At 39.3% G+C, this 21,619-nt stretch overlaps 1 protein-coding gene across 2 annotated transcripts in view; it reads left to right on the top strand.

Annotated features, from left to right (window-relative positions):
- The first annotated feature begins 3,622 nt into the window (after window positions 1-3,622).
- The window catches only part of Pcsk2 (proprotein convertase subtilisin/kexin type 2), a 260,446-nt gene continuing 242,449 nt past the window's right edge, over window positions 3,623-21,619 (top strand). For both annotated transcript variants that reach the window (XM_076848938.2, XM_076848936.2), the window contains exon 1: window positions 3,623-3,799. In XM_076848938.2, the coding sequence (XP_076705053.2) occupies window positions 3,623-3,799 (177 nt within the window). The remainder of the gene's footprint in view (window positions 3,800-21,619) is intronic.

Here is a 21,619-nt window from a genome sequence, read left to right as displayed (position 1 = left end):
TCTACCTGCCAATAGTTAACACCCATATAATCCATATTAATCAATTAAGCCATTGCTTAGGTTATACCTCTCATAACCAAATCATTTCACCTCTGAATGTTCTTACATTGTCTCACACCTGAACTTTTAAGAGCCACTTTCTATTCAAACAATAACACATCTCAAATATCAATATAATGTATCAATACATTTCCTCTACTGGCTTGCCCTATTGTACAATAAAAATTTAACATTTGCATCACAGAAAATTCTCTTTTGATTTCTTTTGCTGTTCTGGAAATATTATTATGAATGGCATTCTACATAAACCATTGAACATAACTTATTTTAATTAGTCATTCAGGTTTTATTTTGTTTGTACCCAATTGTATATGGTTTTAATTACTCAAAATGTAGATGTATGTCTTAGTTAATTTTCTGTTGCTATAACAAAATACCTGAGGCCAGATAATTTATAAAGAATAGAGGTAATTTAGCCTTGGGGAAGTTCACAAAAATGATGCTGGCATCTGGAGACTTCTTGCTGCATCAAACATAATGGAGAAAGAACATCCCATAATGAGACAGACCAAGCTCTGTTTTATAGCAAAACCACTCCATGGGTAACTCATAAACCTCTTAATCCATGAATGAATTATTGCATTCATGAGGGGAAGAACTCTCAAGATCCAATCATTACTTATAGGCCCTACCTCTTGACACCTCCACACCAGCCATCAAATTTCTACATGAACTTCATAGAAGACAAACCATACTCAAACCATAGGAATATAAAAATTCAATACTTACCAGCATTTCATGTTTGGAATTTATTTAGGAAATGAAGTATTGCTCTGTGGTTTCAGAAAAAATTAATAAATATCTGTAAATAGGCAGTAATTTCATGTTCATTTTCAGAGAGATTTAGCTACATTAGCAGTGCTATTTTGCGACACCCATAATCTTCTAAATTGACTTATTTGATTCTCTTCAGATCTATTTTTCTAAAGACTTGGATTTTATCTCCGTTGTTGCTTTTCAAATGCTCTCTATGAATGTGGGTCTATCTAATGTAATTTTTGCATTTGATGCCACTTTTTCTCAAATGTCAATACAGCGCAGGAAGAACCATGCGGTATTGCTTTCTACCAATTGGGTACTTTAATTTGTAAAAAAAAAAAAAAAATATATATATATATATATATATATATATATATATATATATATATATGGAAGAGAGAGAAAAAATGTTGAAGGTGTTTAACTAAGAAAACCTTGTGTTGTTGTCAAACAGATGACTGAGGGGATAAGCTATACAGCAAAATAGGGATCAAGAAAAAGAAAAAAAAAAAGAACTTTGGCAGAAATAAGTTCCTGTGCAACAAACCCAGACATCCAGAACTGATCTGCTCCCTTTAATTAATACTTTCCCAGAAACCTTATTTTCACTCTGGCTCCTTTCATCTTTAGCACATGTCTTACAATACAAACTTCTCAGCATTTCATGATAGTTTTCTTAAAGGAATTTAAGTAATCATAACAATAATAACTTATAGACTTCTTACATTTTTTTGTTTTTTTTTAATTTTTATTGTTGGTTGTTCAAAACATTACATAGTTCTTGATATATCATATTTCACACTTTGATTCAAGTGGGTTATGAACTCCCATTTTTACAGACACTAGAATGGCAATAGGTAAATCAATGGATGTGTAACCGATGTGATTCTGCAATCTGTATACGGGGTAAAAATGGGACTTCTTACATTTTAATCAAAACCTTCATCATGGCCCACTTTTTTAAATTCTTTTTTCCTTTTTTTGGCAATGTTTGCAAGTGCTCCGGGGTAACCAACTATGACTACAACCAGATCTTTGATGACAGTATGACCCGTGGCATTGAGAATGTATTCATTTCTATCAAGAGTGCTTTCCTCTGCAATAGATGGTGACTTTGTGTTAAAGTGCAAAGGAAGCGCGCGCGCGCGCGCGCGCGCGCGTGTGTGTGTGTGTGTGTGTGTGTGTGTGTGATGTAATTCCAAACATTTCCTTCCAACATTGCCTCTCTTCTGCATACACTCAAGCAAGCACCTAAGAAAGAGTCTCTGTCATAAGGCAGGATTTTGAACTTTGCTAAATGATAAACAAGATGAGTGTAAATACTCTGTAACTCAACAATATTTGAGTTGCTTAAGAGCAATTGTCCTCATTTCATTACAGGCAGAGCATGTCTACTTCCACCCACTCAGCTAAGAAAGGGAAATCAGTAGTTAGTAATTAACAAACACGAGTGTGAGTGCCTATTTCTTAACTGGATAACTTAGTTGACCCCCACCTCCCCCCGCCACTTGGTTCGAATTTGCCTCCAGCTGAAGAAGCCCAGCGAGAAAGTCTTGACCCAGCTCCTGGAATCCGTGGCTACACCTTCTCAAATTCACACCCTCTCTGTCCTTGGGTAGAGGAAAGTCTCCCAAGTCTGAGAATGTGCCTCCAGGTGAGTCCGTCTGGCCGCGTCTCTACAGAAAGCAATCTTGGAGGTGCCGCCCGGACTCCCGCAGGGGAGTCTTCTAATCGCTATCGCGGACGGGGGAGAGCCGGGTCTCCCGCTGGCTTCCCAGCTGCTTAGTTCCTGGCCTGTTCGGAGCCTACAGAAGAACAAAAACAGCCCAGAGAAGGTTCCTACACTCTTGCCCCCTTGGGTCATCCCTAGAAGGGGCGCCGGGAAGCGGAGCAAACCTCCCTTGGGATTTGCCCAAAGTGGCGGGAGGAGGTTAATATTTGCTTTGTTATTGGGGAAAGGGAAAGCAAGCACGCCTGGACTGTGTGAGTGTGTGCGCGCGCGTGCGTGCGTGTGTGTGTGTGTGCGTGCGTGCGTGTGTAAGAGAGTTGTTTTTGTAGAAAAAAATAAGCAAGGAACAGGAACAGGGAGAGGCCGGTGCCGGGCTCCCCTCGGGGCCTCCGTGAGCGGTACACCCCGTAATTCCCTTCCTTGAGCCCTCACAGATTTCCACAAACAATGACATCACTCCGGCGCCGCCGCCGGCCTGATTACAGCTGGGGGGATTCTCCTGGGTGCGTGGCCGCCCGGGCAGAGATGGGGGAGCTCTCCGGGTGCTGACAGGGGTGGGGGCACGGACTCGAGGCGCTGCGCCCCCAGCCGGCGGAGGCGGACCGGCCGGGCCGGGGGCGGGCGGGGGCGGGCTCGGGGCGGCCCAGGGCGGGGCCCGCTGCTACTCCGGCCTTCATTGGCCGCTGTCGGGCGCACGTCACCCAGGCTGGTGCTCGATTCCAGCCCCAGTGGAATTGAAGCCGAGGAGGAGCTGAAAATGCAGATTTAGCATCAAGCACCGACATACACTCGCTCTTTCTCTCCGGTACACACAGCTCCCCACATTCGCACCCCTGCCAGCTAGCCGGGCCGCCTGACTACACAGCCTCCCCGCCAGCCAGATGCTGGAGGAGAACACACACTGATTTGCTGCTTTCCAAGCCCCAATTCAGTCTTTCTTCATACAAAGATTTTTTAAAACAACAACAACAACAAAAAACTACATATCTATTTTTTATTTGCACCTTCCCCTTCGGATCCCCTGCTCCACCAGCCTGCGCTCCTTCTAACCCCACTTTTCACTCCCAAAGAAGGATGAAGGGTGGTTGTGGCTCCCAGTGGAAGGCAGCCGCTGGGCTTCTCTTCTGTGTCATGGTTTTTGCATCTGCCGAGAAACCAGTCTTCACGAATCATTTTCTTGTGGAGTTGCATAAAGGGGGAGAGGAAGAAGCTCGCCAAGTTGCAGCAGAACACGGCTTTGGAGTCCGAAAGGTAAGATTTCCCATGCATTTCGCATGTTGTTTCAAAACGAGAGGAGCCCTGCGCAATCTCCTTGCAGATTTGCAAGTTTGCTCTCTTTTTCATGCGATGCAGATATTCTGCCATCGGCTCTTTAACACGACATTGCCTCTGGTGATTTTTTACGGGTTATGTAATTAAAATGTCCTTCGTCTGTAGTAGTAAGGTCATCAAAATAATTTATTGCTCTTTGACTTGGTAGTGCAAATAGGATAACACATCGCAAAGGATGCCATGCGCCCGGGCTGCTGTCCGAGGTACCAAGTTCTCCAGATTGCCTGGGGACGAAGAGATGAAGCCCTGAACAGCTGGGCTTGATGTTGGCTGCTTTGCCAGGGACGTCTCCCCCACCCCCATCTCCCGAAGAAAGAATAGTTTCCCACCGACAGGGATCAAAGATTGCCCATTGCAATTTACCTCGCCGCTCCCTGACCCTGCGCCTGGAGGACTTTCCTCCCAGTGCCTTCGGTCCCTGCCCTTCTGGGAACAAGAGCTTCCTGACTCTAGGAGACTTGAACCCATGAACTGGTCTCTTTCCAAAATCCGGGCAGAACTTACACGCTGTCGCCCCCTACTCCCTCCACCCCCCACGACCACCCGCCCCCCGGAGCGCACTCCTGTTTGGCTTCCTAGTTCCCAACTCCTGGTGTAGGAGTGGAGCAGAAGTAGATTTTGAGGGGGATTCCTTTCTGGGTAGTCCAGGTGCCCTCTCCTAATATGTGGGCGGCCAGCCTGGCTTTCCCAGGAAAGCGCGGGGATCCCCATTCCCAGAAGTTGTCAGAGTTCAATTGTTTAGGACGCTGGATGAGGCTCCCAGCCTTGGACGCCTCCGCACTCCTTAGGGGACTCCGGGTGCCCATTTTGAAAGGAGAGACGAGAGCTCTGAGCAGGGGCCAGAGCTGACTGGCTTGCTCTTCCCGCTAAATAATCTGTGTCTGTGATCTCGAGTGTCCATAGAGGAAGCGCGGCCAGTTGGGGTGGAGTGAGGATGAGGGAATATGCTGGGGCAAGGGGAACCCGAAGGACAGAGAGGTGCCCTTTGGCTACCAGAGGACTGGGTGTAGGTCAGTAAGATTGCAGGCACTATCTCTTCGCTCCAGATCCCACGAGGAGAGACGCCTGAGATAAGGCAGGGGATGCTCTTAGTCGTTGCTTTTGCCTTGAAGGGCCGCGCGGACTGGGGCTCCTAAGCGTCTCTTCTGTCCGGACTCTTACGCCTCCCGCCTTTCTCCCAACCACAGCCAGGGCTCCTTCAGGTGCGGCGGGCTCTCCCGCCTCCGTAGGGCGTAGGCACCCGCAGCGATCCCCCCCCCCCCAGGTGTGTTTGGCAAGAATTTGACAGCGGTCTTGGAGGAGGCACCGGGTCTGCCAGTGGCGCGCAGGCGGGTCTCACAGAAGAGAACTTGTTGCTCCCGGGAAGCGTGGGTGGAGCAGGGACCAGAAGGCGCCAGCCGGGGGAGCAGTCCCATGTCCTTCTGGCCCAGGGCCTGGAGGCTGTTTCCAGAGCGCTTCCAACACCATAAACAAGCAGATTCCCCTTCTTTCCTCCCTTCTCTAAACTTGGCAAGACCCAGGACCCAGGCGCCATTATAAGATGTAACAGTGATTATTAACAACTGACAGTTATTGGGAACCTTTATGTACTGGAGTCCTTAAGTAACATAGCAAACCAAGGGAGGTGCTTGCAGGGTTTGTGGGCTTTGGGGTATGATGAAAAAGGATCCTTAATTCTTGAGTGTTAAGGGTTGCAGCTGATGCAGATGTACCTGTGGCTCCCTCTCTCTGCCAGGCACAGTTCCCGAGGGCAAGCAGATATTGCTATTAGTTAGTTTATCTCCCCTTTTCCTCCTTCTTTGAAAATATGCCCTTAAGGGTGGATCTACTGAGAGAGAGAGAGAGAGAGAGAGAGAGGAGAGAGAGAGAGAGAGATCCATAGCGTAAAAGGACCAGGAGTGGGAGGCAGGGAGGGAGGGGGAAAGTTCTGGGAAATGATAATGGCCAAATTATATTGTTATGCTGTGTGCATGTATGAATATGTAACAACAAACCCTATCAATGAGTACAACTATAACGCACCAATAAAAATATGAAAAAAAAAAGAGAAGAAAAAGAAAATATGCCCTTATATCTGATCTTGGAAACCTAATCACATTTGGGTATAGCTGAGACTGATAGTATAACTTATTAATTCTCTGAGAGGTTTTTATTTTTTTTCCATAGGAACAAACAGCTTAATGAGGGATTCACAGTTTTGATAATGGGATGCAAGCAAGAAAGTGTAGAGACAATCCCATCAAATATGAATCATTTCAGTAGATTTACTTTAAAATGACAAGGTGGTTGTATTGGGGGGTAAAAGTCAGATAATAAGGCCTCTTTCTCCCCCATTCTTCCTTGGAGAGGAGCCCACTGATTTTGCATCACAATCTCCAATCTGCAATTTCTATCTGGGAGGAATGGGAATCATCTGTCTCCTAAACTCTCCATAACCTCTCAGGTAGTACCCCTTAAACAATTCCAGTGATCTTTGCCTTGATACACATTTAAGCAACAATAAGTCTATGATGAGATATTTCTGTAGGTTAGACTGCATTGCACAACACCTTTCTGGACTAAACCCTCTTTTCCTCCTTTGTATCCATGTGTTACCCATGCTTCACACCTAATCTGAATCTTCCCTGATGTTATGGAACAAAATAAGATTTCTCCAAACTCCTATGGGGCCAAATGGTAAAGCCTGCAGGACAGAAGTTAGTATCACTTGTGTCCTGTGTCATCATGTGTAAAGATGAGTGTAGCTACTTTCCACTGGAAAGCTAAATATTCAGGGATGATACTATCTGTATTTCTGGTGTCCTCACCATAACCAGCACATTACTGTGCTTGCCAGCCTTTGACAAAACTTTCTCAGTTTTATTATTTCAGATTTCCTACTGTCCTGTTTTGCTTACAGTATATCACCCTGTACTTTTGCTGACTTCTGTTATCTGTTATTTTGCATTTTAAATTCCCATATGTCCTTCTCCTTTCATGCTGTGACCCCTCGAAGCTTCTCAACTCCCTTCTGAACCATGCAATAGTGTGTCAGATACCAAAGAGTCTCCATGGTCATTTATTCATCCACATGAAGGGGCAGCAATGTAGACTAAGAGAATCTGCTACTTGGCTAAATTATCTCATTTGAACCTCAAAAATCTTGTAGTAGAAATTTTTGGCATTAACCCTCATTCTTAGATAAAAATCTTAAAGATATAAATCTTAAAGAGTTTAAGTGACTTTTTCCATAGCTGCAAAATAAAAGAGCTCAAATTTAAAATTAAATTTGCTTGAAGGGAAGTAATTGTTTTTCTATATCATGCTGCCTTCAGGAAACCACCCTGACAACCAAGAGCTGTGCCTTAAGGACCATTTTATAATTCTGATATTTCCCCTTTCTTTTCTTTCCGTTTCACCTTTTTGAATATTTACCATTTATTTTATATCAACATATGAACTATGTTATCAAATAGTGTATGTGTACATACTTCTTCACATGGATTATAAATCTTCCAAAAGGAAAAGTGACATAATTTTCTAGCTCCAATATCTAGCATAATGTCCTGTATATGACATATTAGAACAGTACTAATCAATTATTTAATGATTTTATTCTTATAAGACCATTAGAAAACATTTATTTTCCTTTTAAAATAGAGTAAAAATATCTATGCTTACTTTTTGAAAGGTTTGTGGAGGGTAAATTTTTTTTTATCAGTATAACCTGAGGGTGTGAGCTTACAATAATGGCAAAGGCATGATTACAAAGACTACCTTTAAATTCTCAATACACCACAAATTTCAATTCTCTTGAAACAGAAGCAAATTATTTATTGAAGCAATGTACTGAGGATTGGACAAAAACTAAGAGTTAAGTTTAAAAAAAGTCAGGAGTTAAGGTTTAAAAAATGATTCGGAATTTTTGTTTTATTATGGTCTATTTTGCCTTTAGAGGATTAATGCTGGGGTGATTACACAGGTAAAATCACCTAACCATTTTTATATGTGAGAATTTTTAAATTCTAAAAATAATCAACTAATAATTGTGCTATCAAGTAATAAAATTAATTTCTGATCATTTTACTTTTATGGATGTATAATATAATTAAATTTAGGAAAGAGAGCAGCTTAATATTTTCACAAAATGAGCACACTTGTGTAATCAAAACCCAGACTGGAAACAATATTACCAGGATCCATAAGGCACCTCCTGCTCACTTGGGTTTGGGCTATTATAAATATAATAGCTATAGGAAGCTATGCTGTGAGCACACAAAGGTGGCTTCCAGGAGCTGCAAGTGGTCCCTGCACAGTAACCAACAAGAAAATGAAGACTTTATATCTAAAACTGTAAGGAATGAAATTCTTCTAAAAACCTGAATATGCTCAGAAGTGGATTGTTCCTTTGCCATGCCTCTGAGCAGACTGATACCCTTTTGGCTACTATAAATATTGCTTTGGTGGATATCAAAGTACAGTTAGCCATCCATATCCAGGCAGTTTTATATTCATAAATTCAACCAAATATTTTCAAATATCAGGAAATATTTGAAAAAATATTGTGTCTTTACTGAACATATACAGGTTTTTTTCTGTCATTATTCCCTGAACAATACAGGATAATGACTGTTACATCGCATTTACATTGTATTAGGTATTGTAAGTAATTAGAGGAGACTTACAGTACATAAGGAAAGATGTGTGTGGATTATATTGAAAATTTATACCATTTTATATAATGCCATCCTGAAACCAATCCCTGTCAGATAACAAAGGATGACTGTATATGTATTTGGTAAATTAATGTGCACCTTCTGTTGGGAATTCCTAGGAAGGGAATTGCTGAGTATGCATACATTTGGCTTTAGGAGATTTCATTGGTTTTTCTTCTGCTACAGAACAAGTCACTAGAACTGAGTGGCCTCTAACCACACGGATTTGCTGTTTTGCAGCTAACATGGGCAAGAAATCTGGTGCATTTCAGATGAGGATTCTGCCAAGTCCTGACACATCATCATCCTGCTGTGTCCTCATCTAGAGGCATGAAAAGGAAACAATCCATTTCCAAGCATATTTGGGGTTTTAGAAGTATTTCATTCCTTGTGGTTTTAGACCTGAAGTCTTCACTTTCTTACTGGTTACTGAGCCAGGACCACTTGCAGCTCCTGGAAACCACCTTCATGAGCTCAACATAACTTCCTCAATAACTACTCACACACTCTTACCCTTCCAGTCTCTTCCTTTGGGAGGGGTCAATTCCTTTTTCAGTTTAACCTGATTCAGTCTGAACCACCAGGATAATTTCTCCTCTGATTCTTTTGATTGATTGAAAAATCAAGTGATTTGGAACCCTAATTACCTTGACAAATCCCTTCACCTTTGAGTAATCTACTCAGAAGAATGAAACCCATCAGATTTACAGACTAGACTGCCCACACACGAGGGAGGTGATTACCCAGGGCATGTACACCAGAGAGCAGAAATCTTGGGGTCATCTCAGATTTTTTGTTACATTAGACAGCCACACAGTTTCTCAAAGTCACTATGCCAATTTATAATCCCACTACAAGTACTTGAGAATTCCAGTTGCTCCACATTCTCACCAATATTTGATATTTTATTGATTATTTTTCTGTAAGCCATTCTATTGGGTGTGCAGTAGTGTCTCATTATGATTTTGATTGAAATTTCCCTTATGACCTTTAAAGTGGAATTCCTTATCATAGGCCCTTTGGTGATTTGTATGTACTCTTCTGTATAGTATTTGTTCAGGTCTTTTGCCCTGAATATTTTTTCTCTGGGGCTTTCCATATTTTTTATTGTATGCATTTTTCTTCTGGCCTTTCCATCTTTTTTTATTTGTAGGATTTATTTGCCTATTATGGATATGAAATTTTGTCAGAATATCTACTTCTACCCATTTAATGGTACCTTAACATTCTAACAATACTGGATCTGGATTATATAATTTTACTCTCACTATATTAGTCAGTCAATTGTCATTCAAAAGAAGTGTTTCCTAGAAGTATCCCCTCATCTCTTATTCCATTTTTTTTCCCCTAGATTAAGATTGGCATTGTGGGGGGATGGGGAAGACGTGAAAAACAGGACATAGACTTGAGCCTACATATTTCCAAAAGGATTCCTATCTACAAAGCCCTTAAAGAACAGTTCTAAACCTATAAGATCTAGTAGCATGGTAGGCAAGAGAAAATATCCACCTTACTTCACTAGGCATGGTTACCATTAATTCTTTTTCAAACCAAATTTAACACGTTATGTCTTAGATCAAGTTTAAGCTTTCCCTCAGTTCCTCTCTAGTTGACCCAGACCAGAGCATTCTCAGTCCATGTGAAACTTTAGTTAAATATAATCTGTTCCTTTTCCCCCTGACACTAGTCAGAACTATTACAATACTCACTATATCCAATGGATCTCTTGTGACTGAAGGAAACCAGAAATAGCAATGTTGAAAGGTAAAGATAATGGTATTTTAAGTTAGACATTTAATTCACTAAAGACCATGGTAATTGTTGCAACCAATATACTGTCTTTGTTAGACAGCATTAGAAACTTCACTCAAAAGTTTGTTGCCTTCTGCAAATAATTAATAAAAGATGGTTGTTACCAGGCATGGTATCATACACCTGTAGTCCCAGTTACTTGGGAGGCTAAGGCAGGAGAATCACTTGAGTGCAGGAGTTGGAGGCTAGCCTAGGCAACATAGAGAGAGCCTGTCTCAAAAAATTTGTTTTAAAAGACAATTAAAGAAATGGTAATTGTGAAAAATAAATAAAATAGTGTATGTAAGATCTGAACAGTGTTGAATGCACGGAATAAAATACTTATTTTTTAGTTATTTTTTATTTAACTAAAGTAGTTAAATATAGTAGTTAATAACAAGATGGTAGCCTGATAATGTTCCTTTACATATAGAAGTAGTTGTGGCTTTTCCTTTTGCAAAAATGACAATGGATTAGGGGAAGAAAAGGCCCCTGGACCAATGACAATTCATCTATGAGCTAATCACAGTCCATTAAGTAACCTTACCAAATAATCAAGTACATTTAATTCACTAAAGACCATGGGTAATTGTTGCAACCAATGTACTGGCTTTGTTAGAAAATTTGACTAACTAGTAGCTATAGAGAGGAGACTACAGTTACCATGAGAGAGCCTATATAGGACTTGAGATATTCAAGTATTCATCTAAGCTATTAATGGCTTTCCAGTTTCACTTTCCAGCAAAAAGACATCTGTGATAGTGGCTAAAGCCCTAATCACCATACTTGCTTCCCCTTCCTTATGGGCTGTAAAATACCACATTTCTCATCCTGCTCTGTGGTAATTGTAAACATATGACAGACAGTTCTAGGCTAGGTTGTGTAAGCAGCCTTTCATGCCTGATGTATAAAGATTCCTTATCAACTGATTCTCTGTTTTCTTTCTTCTGAGGCTTGATATGGTTGAGAACAGCAACTCTGGAAGCCAAATGTCAAATGAAAGGAGTCTAGATCCCTGATTCCTGACTCAGAAGGCCTTTGATAAGTGAGAAATAAACTGCTATTACATTAAGGAAATGTGATTTGGAGGTTTATCTTTATAGTACCATCCTTACCCAAACTAATATGCTGTCAATAAATACCCCTTTTCTTATCTTGCTGGAGTGAATCTCTAAAGCTTTCAACTGAACCAAGCCAAATCACAATCAAAATAATCTTTATAAGACTTGTGAACACTCTTATATTTTTATCTCATGTTGTTAACCAACTTTCAAAGTATTTTTAATTTTTCTTCTCCAAAAGGAATATAAAACCCTTTTGCTAATCTGTCCCTTCTACTGGCAGCCAATATGTCCTATTCATAATGAATGCTTAGTATGCATTTCCTGACTGGTGAGCATACTTGGATCACAAGATAGTGATTTGGCCATAGGTTCAGAGAGAATGTGCTAGAAGAACTATGCTTTAAGAAACTATCTCTGTAGGATGCATTTCTCTATAGGCAACAGTTCAGCTAGAAAGTAGAGGCAAGTGGCAATCAGCAAGTGGGTACCTGCATATTTCTTTGTTTCCCTACAATTCCCAATAATCAGTAGTAGAAACAATGAGCTCTTTCAGCAAAGAAAATAAAGTCTGCATTTAAAACATGATCAAAATTTAAAAGGGGAGGGGAGATTACACTGCTTTTTCCTCAACTGAACAAATATCTAAAATCAGCTTCTATTTCAAAAGGTCTTTATAGTTATAGTAAGAATGATATAGCATGGCAGAGAGTGATGCTGTAATTAAGTTTCCAATAATCATATATTTACCTGTACCAGAATTTAGGCTTAGAGAAGAAAACATAAAACCTGAAGTTCAAACTTTTTCTGCTGACTAAAGCAGTGGTTTCATTTTACATTTAAGCTTGGAAATGTCATTTCAGAAAAAAAAAAAAGTTCTTTATTGGATTTGTAGACCATTGTTCAAAATCCAGATAATCAGAAGATAGTTTAAAATTAGGAGTTGCAGTTTGATTTTATTGACTGATGAATTGAAATATATTTTATTGAGATGGACTTGGTAATGTAGCTAAAGCTCATACCTGGCTGAAGTTAACACTGCAGTTCTGAATGTAATAGTTGTGTTTTAATGGATGGTTTCTACATGAGGCATATATCAGAAGAGCTAAACTACCTTGACAAACTATCTGACCCTAGAGCTATTCTGAATGTAACTTTTTGGATAGTGTTATGATGTGTTGAGATTTTCTGGTGAATATAACAAACTCTTCCATTGTATGTGCAATAATGACACAAACTCAATTTTCTAACATAGAGCAAACTACATGAGAATCTTACAGGATACTAATTTAAAAAATTGACAAAAGCAGGAAGAAATCTGCAAAAGGCGGGGTTTCTCTTTATTTATGACTTTATATTTGACATTAACTTTCATGAATACCCACTTCTTCTCCTGATTTTATTATTTTTAAAAGTACCTAGTAATACAAACAAGCATTAGAGAAAAGCATTTCTTATAGTTATTCTAAATCCCATTGATCAGAAATAACAATTACCAGCATTTCATAATTTCTTGCAGATATCTTTGTGTGAATACATATAGGGAGAACAAAGATAGGCAAATTGTTTTATAGAAATGGGATCACATCATATTTTCTATTTAAGTTTTCAATTATTTAATTATTATAGAGTTTAATGGGAGAGGAAATGAATGAAAAACTAAACTATTTAGCATCAAATAAATTTGCTACACAAAAATTCTTAACATACCTTCCTAAAACTAAGGAAAACAAGTTGTGTGTGTATTTAGGAGTTTGTGATTTTAGTGTGTGTGTGTTTGTGTATATGTTGCATAGAGATAATTATATTTATTTAATCACATGTTTAATTATTTAATTGCATATTTTAAATTTAGTGAATTATGGCCTCACTGTGTTGCAAACTGTGAAAATTTGCATGCTAGCCCTTTTCCTCACCTTCAGTCTCCCTCATTCTAATGTTTGTTAGATATATTTTGCATCATACTAAATATAAACATTACCTTGTACTTAGAGCCATAATTTATAGTATTACTGATATTCATGCTTACTTAAAATTGCTTCTAATTTTATCACAAATCCTCTTGGAAGAATTTCTTCAATCCCAAAAGTTATCTTTTTTTTTTTTTTTTTTTGGTTTATTGAAAAGTAAAGGGAATAGTCTAATCACAAAAAAGGAACTCTCCTCCATTTGAGATTAATGACAGAACATGGCCTAATAAAGTTCTATTTGTAGGTCCCAGAGGAAGATAAGATGTTAACATCCACTTAGGAGTCATATTTATTTCAAAGGCTTAAGAAGCAAAATTAATATTTAGGGTGAAGGTAGACTGGATAGGGCTTCAAGGGAGATAAGATTTGCCAATGAGAATGGGAGAGAGAGCTGACACAAGAAAAATAGTGAATTCTGGGTAGGACTAGAAGCCAACTGGGAGAGAATGGATTTATTGTAGCAACAAATGAGTCATTGTCTTAAGTAACATCCCCACTGGGGTGAGGGTGGAAGATAAATGGAGTATTCAAAAATGGAATATCGATGAAATAGAAGGCAAATTGGAAATAACAGTAAGTGAGCTGAACAGGAGAAGCTATGGTTGGTGAGTGGGGTAAATATAGGGATAAGGTCCATGGACATAGGTCAAGAAAGTGAAAAAGAGACAAGGTCTTCATTCTTGAAAGTCAAATGCCCAAGGATTCCCACTCACAAACCTCATCTATGTCTCAGCAATAAACAGTCTGCCAAGGAAGATTGCTGATAAAAAAGGGATAAGGTCCTAGGACAAAATGTCAGAGAATTTCGGACATGAGGGGGAAAGGAGTAGCAAGAGAGGAAACAGAACTTGAACTATTAGATACAGAAGTAGGATTGAGTGCCTGCAGGGCTGTGAAAGGGAGAGGGGAGAGAGCTAGGAAAGAAAGGATGGGGCCAATCATGGGCACTGGTTTTGGAGAGTAAGTCATTGTTGAAATTGGAGGAGTCACCTTAGCACATTGGAAGAAGAGGAGTATGCTAGTTTGGATCCCCTGGAGTCGGCACTGGGACAAAGACTTAAATGCAAGTAGTTTATTCAAGAGATAATTCTAGAAAATACTAACACAGGAGTGGAGAACTGAGACCACAAAAGGAAACAGGCATAGCGTATGTATTATAGAGCAAGTTCTCACTGTAGAACACTGGCTCAGTCACATGTACCTCAGAGTTACGCATCCTAAGAGTAAGGATATTGAGCATTCATATGCCAGTTTCATTCGGACACTGATAGATGATTAATAGTTACTCCAGATTGGGGTTAACTCTCCAGGATCTTGGCCTTGCATATGCTCAGAGAGAGCAGAACTTGGCTATCCAGAAAAAATTCCATCAAGGGGAAATAGTTGACATGCATTAAATGGTAAGGCCCAGGGATCTGAGCAGGAAAGTTAAAGCATCTGCCTCTAAAAGGAAGCCCAGTTGTGAAAGGAAGCAGCAAAGAGAGGTATCAAATGTCGAAAATTTCTTCAAGAAATGTACTGGTAAAAGGAGAGGCAAGAAGAGAATTAGCAATACAGTAACTTGATGCGGTTGTAATGGTTTTTATGAATGATGACTTCTAAACACTTGCCAGACCACTCATAGAGTGCTACCCCACCAAAATATTGTGACAGAACTAGCTAACAACATCTGCATTATTCTAGCTGGTTTGTTCAGTCATTTACATTTTTATAAATAATAACTGCAATTGTGGAATTACAGCCTGTCAGCACAGGAAGAGATCCTAGAAAGACATTAATTTAACTCTTCATTTTACACATGAGGAAAAGGAGATCAAACACTGTGTTTACATTCTTAGATACTTGAATTCCATTTGCTTATGGCCTGTGCTTTATGCAATGCATTGTTTAGGAACCTTGAACCAGCTTTTCAGACTGGATAAGATAGTACACTGGATCAAGTGAGATCCCTATTGGCAATTAACATCATAAATCACCTTGGTTTGACCATATAAATTTATTTTGGGTCTTTCTGGTCTGCTTTTCACCATTTTGTCCATATAATTTTTATGAATTTCCATTTTCCAAACAAAGCTGCTCATAGACTTCAGGAATTCCATATTAACAACATATTGGATTCATGCTAAAGATAGAATAGTAATTATATTTCTTTTCTACTTCTTTAGTTATTAACATATTGTATACCCTTGTAAGCATTCAATAAGTGTCAAAATGAATGATTAGAAAAATATTGAAAGGTTTAGCAATGTCATTTAATGCTCAAAATAGGAAACAAAGGTGTGTCATGAGGTGCTGCTTTAGGGAATACCAAGCATACTAGAAAAGGATATATGAGTATTCTAGTCTGTGCCTGTGTTAAATGGCTTTCATTAATTAATTACCCTTAATAACCAAACTTTTTGTGACTTAATGGTTAATTAAAAATCCAATAACAAGAGAATAAAGTGATCCACAAATCCTGTCTTTCTTTTACCTTAGATTGTTCTCCATTTCCACAAGGGAAAATAATTTCAATTTCATTAGGTAGCTACCAATTCCCTTCGATGATGGAAGAAGTTTTAACACAAGAATATCAATTCTAGCTGATTCTTGATGATTATGTTTCTAGGTACTGTCAGACAAGAAAGGGAGACCAAGAGAAACCTTTCAGAGTCCAAGATGTAGGGGGAAGGATGAGAAAAAAGCCATTTATGATCTCTTGAAGTCCAAGAGTAGCACTTTAGGACAAAAGAGAGGGACAGAATCAGACCTAAGAGAACCTTGGAGAGTTGCAACTTCAATGAGGTTGGAATGAACCCAAATTTGGAGCTAGCGGTTGAAGCAGAAATAAATCAATATGGTCATTAATTGGAAAGGAGAACAGGACCAAAGAAGTATTGTGGGAATCTCAAACCAACATGAAGTCAACAAGTATGAAGTTAATTGAAGTCATACTGCCCCACCTATGGAAAGGATTGAAGTTCAGTTCACTGAACCAACTCATAGTGAGTACATTTAGTAAGCAAGTGTGATGTCAGTCACTGAGACACAGGTTTGGGAGCAAGTAGACAAGTAGGATGCAATATCATTGGTCTAAGAAATTTCTCACTATATCATGGAGAGATGGAGTCCCAATGGAAAAACCTTTTTTTAGGCCTTTGCTTGTGTCATATTTACTAAGTCCCATTGGCCAAAGCAAGCTACAATGTCATTATCAAGTTCAGAGTCAGGATGGAAAAGGACTAACCAAAGGAAAGGGATTCAGGGAGACATGAACAAAATTATGACCATTACTATAGGATGTTCTGATGGGCACAGCATCTCTTAGTTATCCCATCAAAAGATGAAGAAATTGGGAGATGTAACCATCAGCTACCATTTCTCCTTAATTGAGGATTGCTCCTTGGAAACTTCAAAGTTTTGGTATTTCTGGCTTTTTCAAGTAGATTAAACATGCTTCCATAGCCAGAGAACACCCACAAGCCCACAAAATAGAGAGATGCATGAACTAAGATAGCACATGTATGCACTGTCTATTGGTGATCTCCAGGGTGGGCCAAGGAAATGCAGGCAGGGTATCAACATCATCTGCTACAGAGAAAATATAAAGTTAGATAAAATACAGGTCCTGACTCAAGGAATTACAGATGAGTGGGAGTTATTTTGTAAATAAGTAGAAAACTGGCAAGTTTTGTGATAGATTTAAAATATAGTTCATATGAGCCAATGACTATAGATAGAAGGGAAGACTTCACCAAGCAGGCAATGTTTAGATCAGGTGAATTTTCACTGATGCTTATAACTTTGACAGGTTAAAAGGAAAGGTACGCATAGAGGAAAGCATGGAATATACAACAAAGTACCCAGGATTCTAGGAATGCAAGTAGTTTTGTCTGGATAAATGCCAAGACATGAGAGTGAAGAGGTAGACAGCCTCATAAGAGATTACCACCTCATAAGAGATTACCCACACCAAGCTGAGTAATTTGGATTTCACAGGTAGATAGAAAGAGGTATTCAAGCGTGTTTGGAAAGTATGAGACAGTGTACATACACATGAACTCTTAGGATAATTAGTTGAGCTAAGAGAGAATTGGTGGGGGACTTAGAACTCAGCCTGGTTCCTTTGTCCTATGGAATAACTCATGTCCTGGCTGCAGATAACATTATCCCCTTTAATAGATGAAGGTACTAGGAAGTCAGATTATGTACATTTGACCCCATTGCCACCAGTGATAACATCAATGATATTAATGACATGATTAATTATTGTCCTTAAAGCCTCAAAGAATGGCTAGTAGAAACATTCAATTCTATTCACAAGTGTAGTTAAGCTAAGACCATAAAAGCACCTTATTTCTTCCCCAAACATATAATTATATGAATCTACAACAGACACCCTAACTTAAAAGCCAAAAAAAGCACATTAGTGTATCTCTGTAAACTCAGACTACCTGAAAGATTGCTCCCTGATACTCCAAAGAAATAATATTTGTTCTTAAATTTCCCTTGAATTTTTTTCCTGAGGCTGGGAAGGAAAGTCTTGCAAAGGAGGTTGAATCAGGTTCCCTCTATAAGCCTCATTATCTGGTTGTCATTCTAGACTTGATAAAAATCAATTATTCTGTTCCTCAGGGTAAATCATAGCTTGAATCCCACGTGGATTATTAACTCAGAACTAGAATCAAGAACAACCATAGATAACCCTGCTGTTTTCTACTGCATGTTCCTGGTTATAGGACCAAGTGGTTTCTGGAATCACAGGAAGAGTTGAGGGTTATCATGGAGGATAAATGATTACAAGTGACTTCAAAGTGGGCAAGGTGGGTCTGAAGCCAGACACCCCAAGTGTTGGGCTAATGGTTTTCCATTCTCTCTTCCAGTTTTCCTTCCACACAGTTCCTAACAAATCTGATAAAAAACATTCAACCACATGTTCTTATTCTATTAACAAGTTTTTGTTGAGTCCTATGAAAATGAGTCACATTGCAAAAAAAAAAGTTCATCCTAATTATAAGATATATTCCACATTTGTATAATTAAATCAAAATGGATTCTGTCATGTATAACTAGAAAGAACCAAAAAAAAAGAAAAAGGGAAAGGGAAAGAAAAATGGTTTCTGCACACAGAAATATGGCATATTCAAGTTTATGTGCAAAACATACTATTAGTTCCATAGGTTAGTTGACAAGACTTCACCTGATGTCTCCATCCAGCTCTTAAAAATAACCTATTTATGAATTGGGATGTACAAGGCTCTTAGCAATTGATCTCTACTTCTACATGCAAAGGAGCTTCTCCAACCAATCTTTCTCCTACAGCCTCCTGCTGTCAGAAGAGGAGCTGAAGGCTCATGAACTATCAGGCTCCTCTGCTACATAAAAGGCTCCTGTTTAGAGAAGCTGTCAAAACTTCTACTCCTCTAGTGAAATTGTATTTACTTTATTCGTCTTAATAATGGAGCTTTGCCTTCTGTGGGGAATTATCTTGCACTGTTTCTCATTGATTGAGTTTTATGAGATAGCATATGATTTCTGTGCATCCATATGCTACTCTGATGAGAATGGAATGGCTTCTTGTTGAGTAATTTCAATTATTATATCCTTTTATAGTCTAGGAGTCCTTGGATTTTATTCAAAATGTCCAGTTACTCATCCCCATTTTCCTTTCCACTATATAGCTACTCCCTGCTCCAAAATGAAAAGGAAAATAAGAAGAAGAATAAACAAATAGAAGAGCCAAACTTTATATTCCATTACCAATTAGTTGATTCATGTTTGAAATAGATCATAGTTTTTAGCTATTCAGCATCTTCATACTTGGATTCTCAGAAATATAAGAGCAAGGGGCACTGAGTGGGCCCACAATTGTGTCCTGTGTGATTGTCATTCTAGGAGGTCATTCTAGTCAAACCATTGTGTGGAGTGGAAGTTCACTGTCAGTACATGAGACTAAGAACTGTGAGTCTGAACTTGGAGTAGCCACATTGAAAAGACAGCACATTGCATGGAAACACACAACAACACAGCATGTGTAATATCCCTGCCAGAACACAGGAATTCAACTTATGATGAGACAACAGCAGACCACTTGAGGGACATTGTATAAAGTAACTGGCCTATAGTCTTCAAAAGTATCAAGGACACAAAAGACAAAAGCAGGCAGACTAAAGGACTCATTCAGATTAAAAGAGAAAGAGATTTGACAACTACATGCCTCATATGATCCTAGATTGAACTTTGGGCCAGATTTTTTTTTAAAGAAAATATTGTGGGACTGGAGATATAGCTCAGTTGGTAGAGTGCTTGCCTCGCATATACAAAGCCCTGGGTTCAATCTCCAACACCACAAAAAAAAAAAAAAAAAAGAAGAAGAAAAAGAAGATATTATGAATACCATTGGCAATATATTGATGATGTTTGTAAGTCATAAAATAATATGATATCAATGTTGAGTTTATGATTTTGATACTTGTAATTTTTTGTTCTTAGGAAACACACACACCACCTATAACTTGCTGTCAAATGACTTCACAAAATTAAAATGTACATTTAGAAAAAATTATACAGAAAATTTAGTAAAATGTTAACAACTAGAGACTAGGTGACATGTCTCTAAGTGTTCTTTGCACGATTTAGGCAAATTTTTTTGCAAGTCCAAAATTATTTCAAAAATAAAAAAATTACTACAAAAGAAGTGAAATATATATGGACTCTGAACATCCAGTTCTTTCCCTCCATGAACTTGATCTAGGTTAGACTTCCTCAAAAGCCATGAAGTTTTGACCCTCCTCTGCCATGGCGGAGCAGTATTACTATAACAAAGTCAGTTAACTCTCTGAACCTCACTTTTCCTATCTATATGACCCAGGGGTCAACCTGAAATACTTGGTAACGTCCACACAGACCTTTATAAAATCCCTGTAGAAATCCTGAGCCCATGGGTTGGGGCTATATGTAGCTTAGTGGCAGAGTGCTTGTCTAGCATGCATGAAGCCATGCATTCAATCCACAGTATCTCTCTCTCTCTCTCTCTCTCTCTCTCTCTCTCTCTCTCTCTCTCTCTCACACACACACACACACACACACACACACACACACAAACACACACACACACAGAATTTTTAGATTGGGGCAGAGAGGGAATCTTCCAAGTCAAGGGAAGAAAGACCCTTTAATGATCATCTGTAAGAGAGGAATTTAATGGCATCTAATCACTCCAACCAACTGTGCCTCTTCCATAGAAGTTCTCAACCTGGTCTTCCTCTCTTCTATTCTAATTTCCCGCATTTTATTCACAGCTGAGATTTCTAGTTCTATCTTCTTGGTTTCTGTAATATTCAATATTTCTGTCAATTGCACAATACAACTTTTCTGTCTGTGCTTTTCCTCAGTGGCCTGCAAGTGTTTCTAAGGCAAAGCCTGGGGCTCATGCACGCATGTGTGTGCACACATACACACCACACACATCCCACTGCCAATTCCCTTTTCCCCAATCCCTACTTCAGAGAGTCATGCCCTGTCCACAGGACTATGTACAATAAAGGGGAAGTCGGTAATGGTCTCTGGGAAATGTCAAGAAAATGCAGAAGCCGTCCCTGTCTATAAAGTGCAGGTCCCAAAATGAAATTGACATGCAGTTATCAGCTGAGCAAGTTTTTGTCCACTTTTTATTTTTTTGTAAATGAAATTATGACAATTTTTGTATAGAGAAAGATTTCCAATGGTTATTCCAAACTGGACTCCCAAATAAGCCTGACTGAGGGTCATGAAAACCAGCACAATGGGCAAACACAAAGAAATCACCCTAAGGAAAGTGATGGTTCTGGTCCAGGGAGTCTTTGCTATTTAGTAGGAGTTCTAGATCCCAGGATCTGTGATGAACAGCAGGCTCTCCTGAGAACAAGTAAATTCAAAGAAACATAAAAGTTGGGGTTGAAGGCTTGGTCATAGGCCTTTTGGAGCATCCATGGATTGCCCAAGGGGAGAGAACTCTGATCTAAAGGCAGGCAGGCAGTGGGCTCCATAACTGAGCACTTGTTAGCTGTTCACAATCGGTTGTCAGTTTCTGGGAGGAGGGGCCCTTCCCTGCTTCTGGGAGAGGGGAGCCCATGGGTTCAGAAAGCTAGAGCCATAGTTATCTGTTTGAAATGAAGCAATTGGGAAAAAAGGGAGGCAGTGAGCAGCATTGCTGGGATCCATAAATTTTTGCGGCATAATGAGAATTTCTAAAAACTCGGCAAG

This window comes from Callospermophilus lateralis, chromosome 3 (assembly GCF_048772815.1).
Source record: "Callospermophilus lateralis isolate mCalLat2 chromosome 3, mCalLat2.hap1, whole genome shotgun sequence".
Lineage (NCBI taxonomy): Eukaryota > Metazoa > Chordata > Mammalia > Rodentia > Sciuridae > Callospermophilus > Callospermophilus lateralis.
The sequence above is the reverse complement of the archived record's forward strand: the minus strand, read 5'-3'. Positions and strand labels throughout refer to the sequence as shown.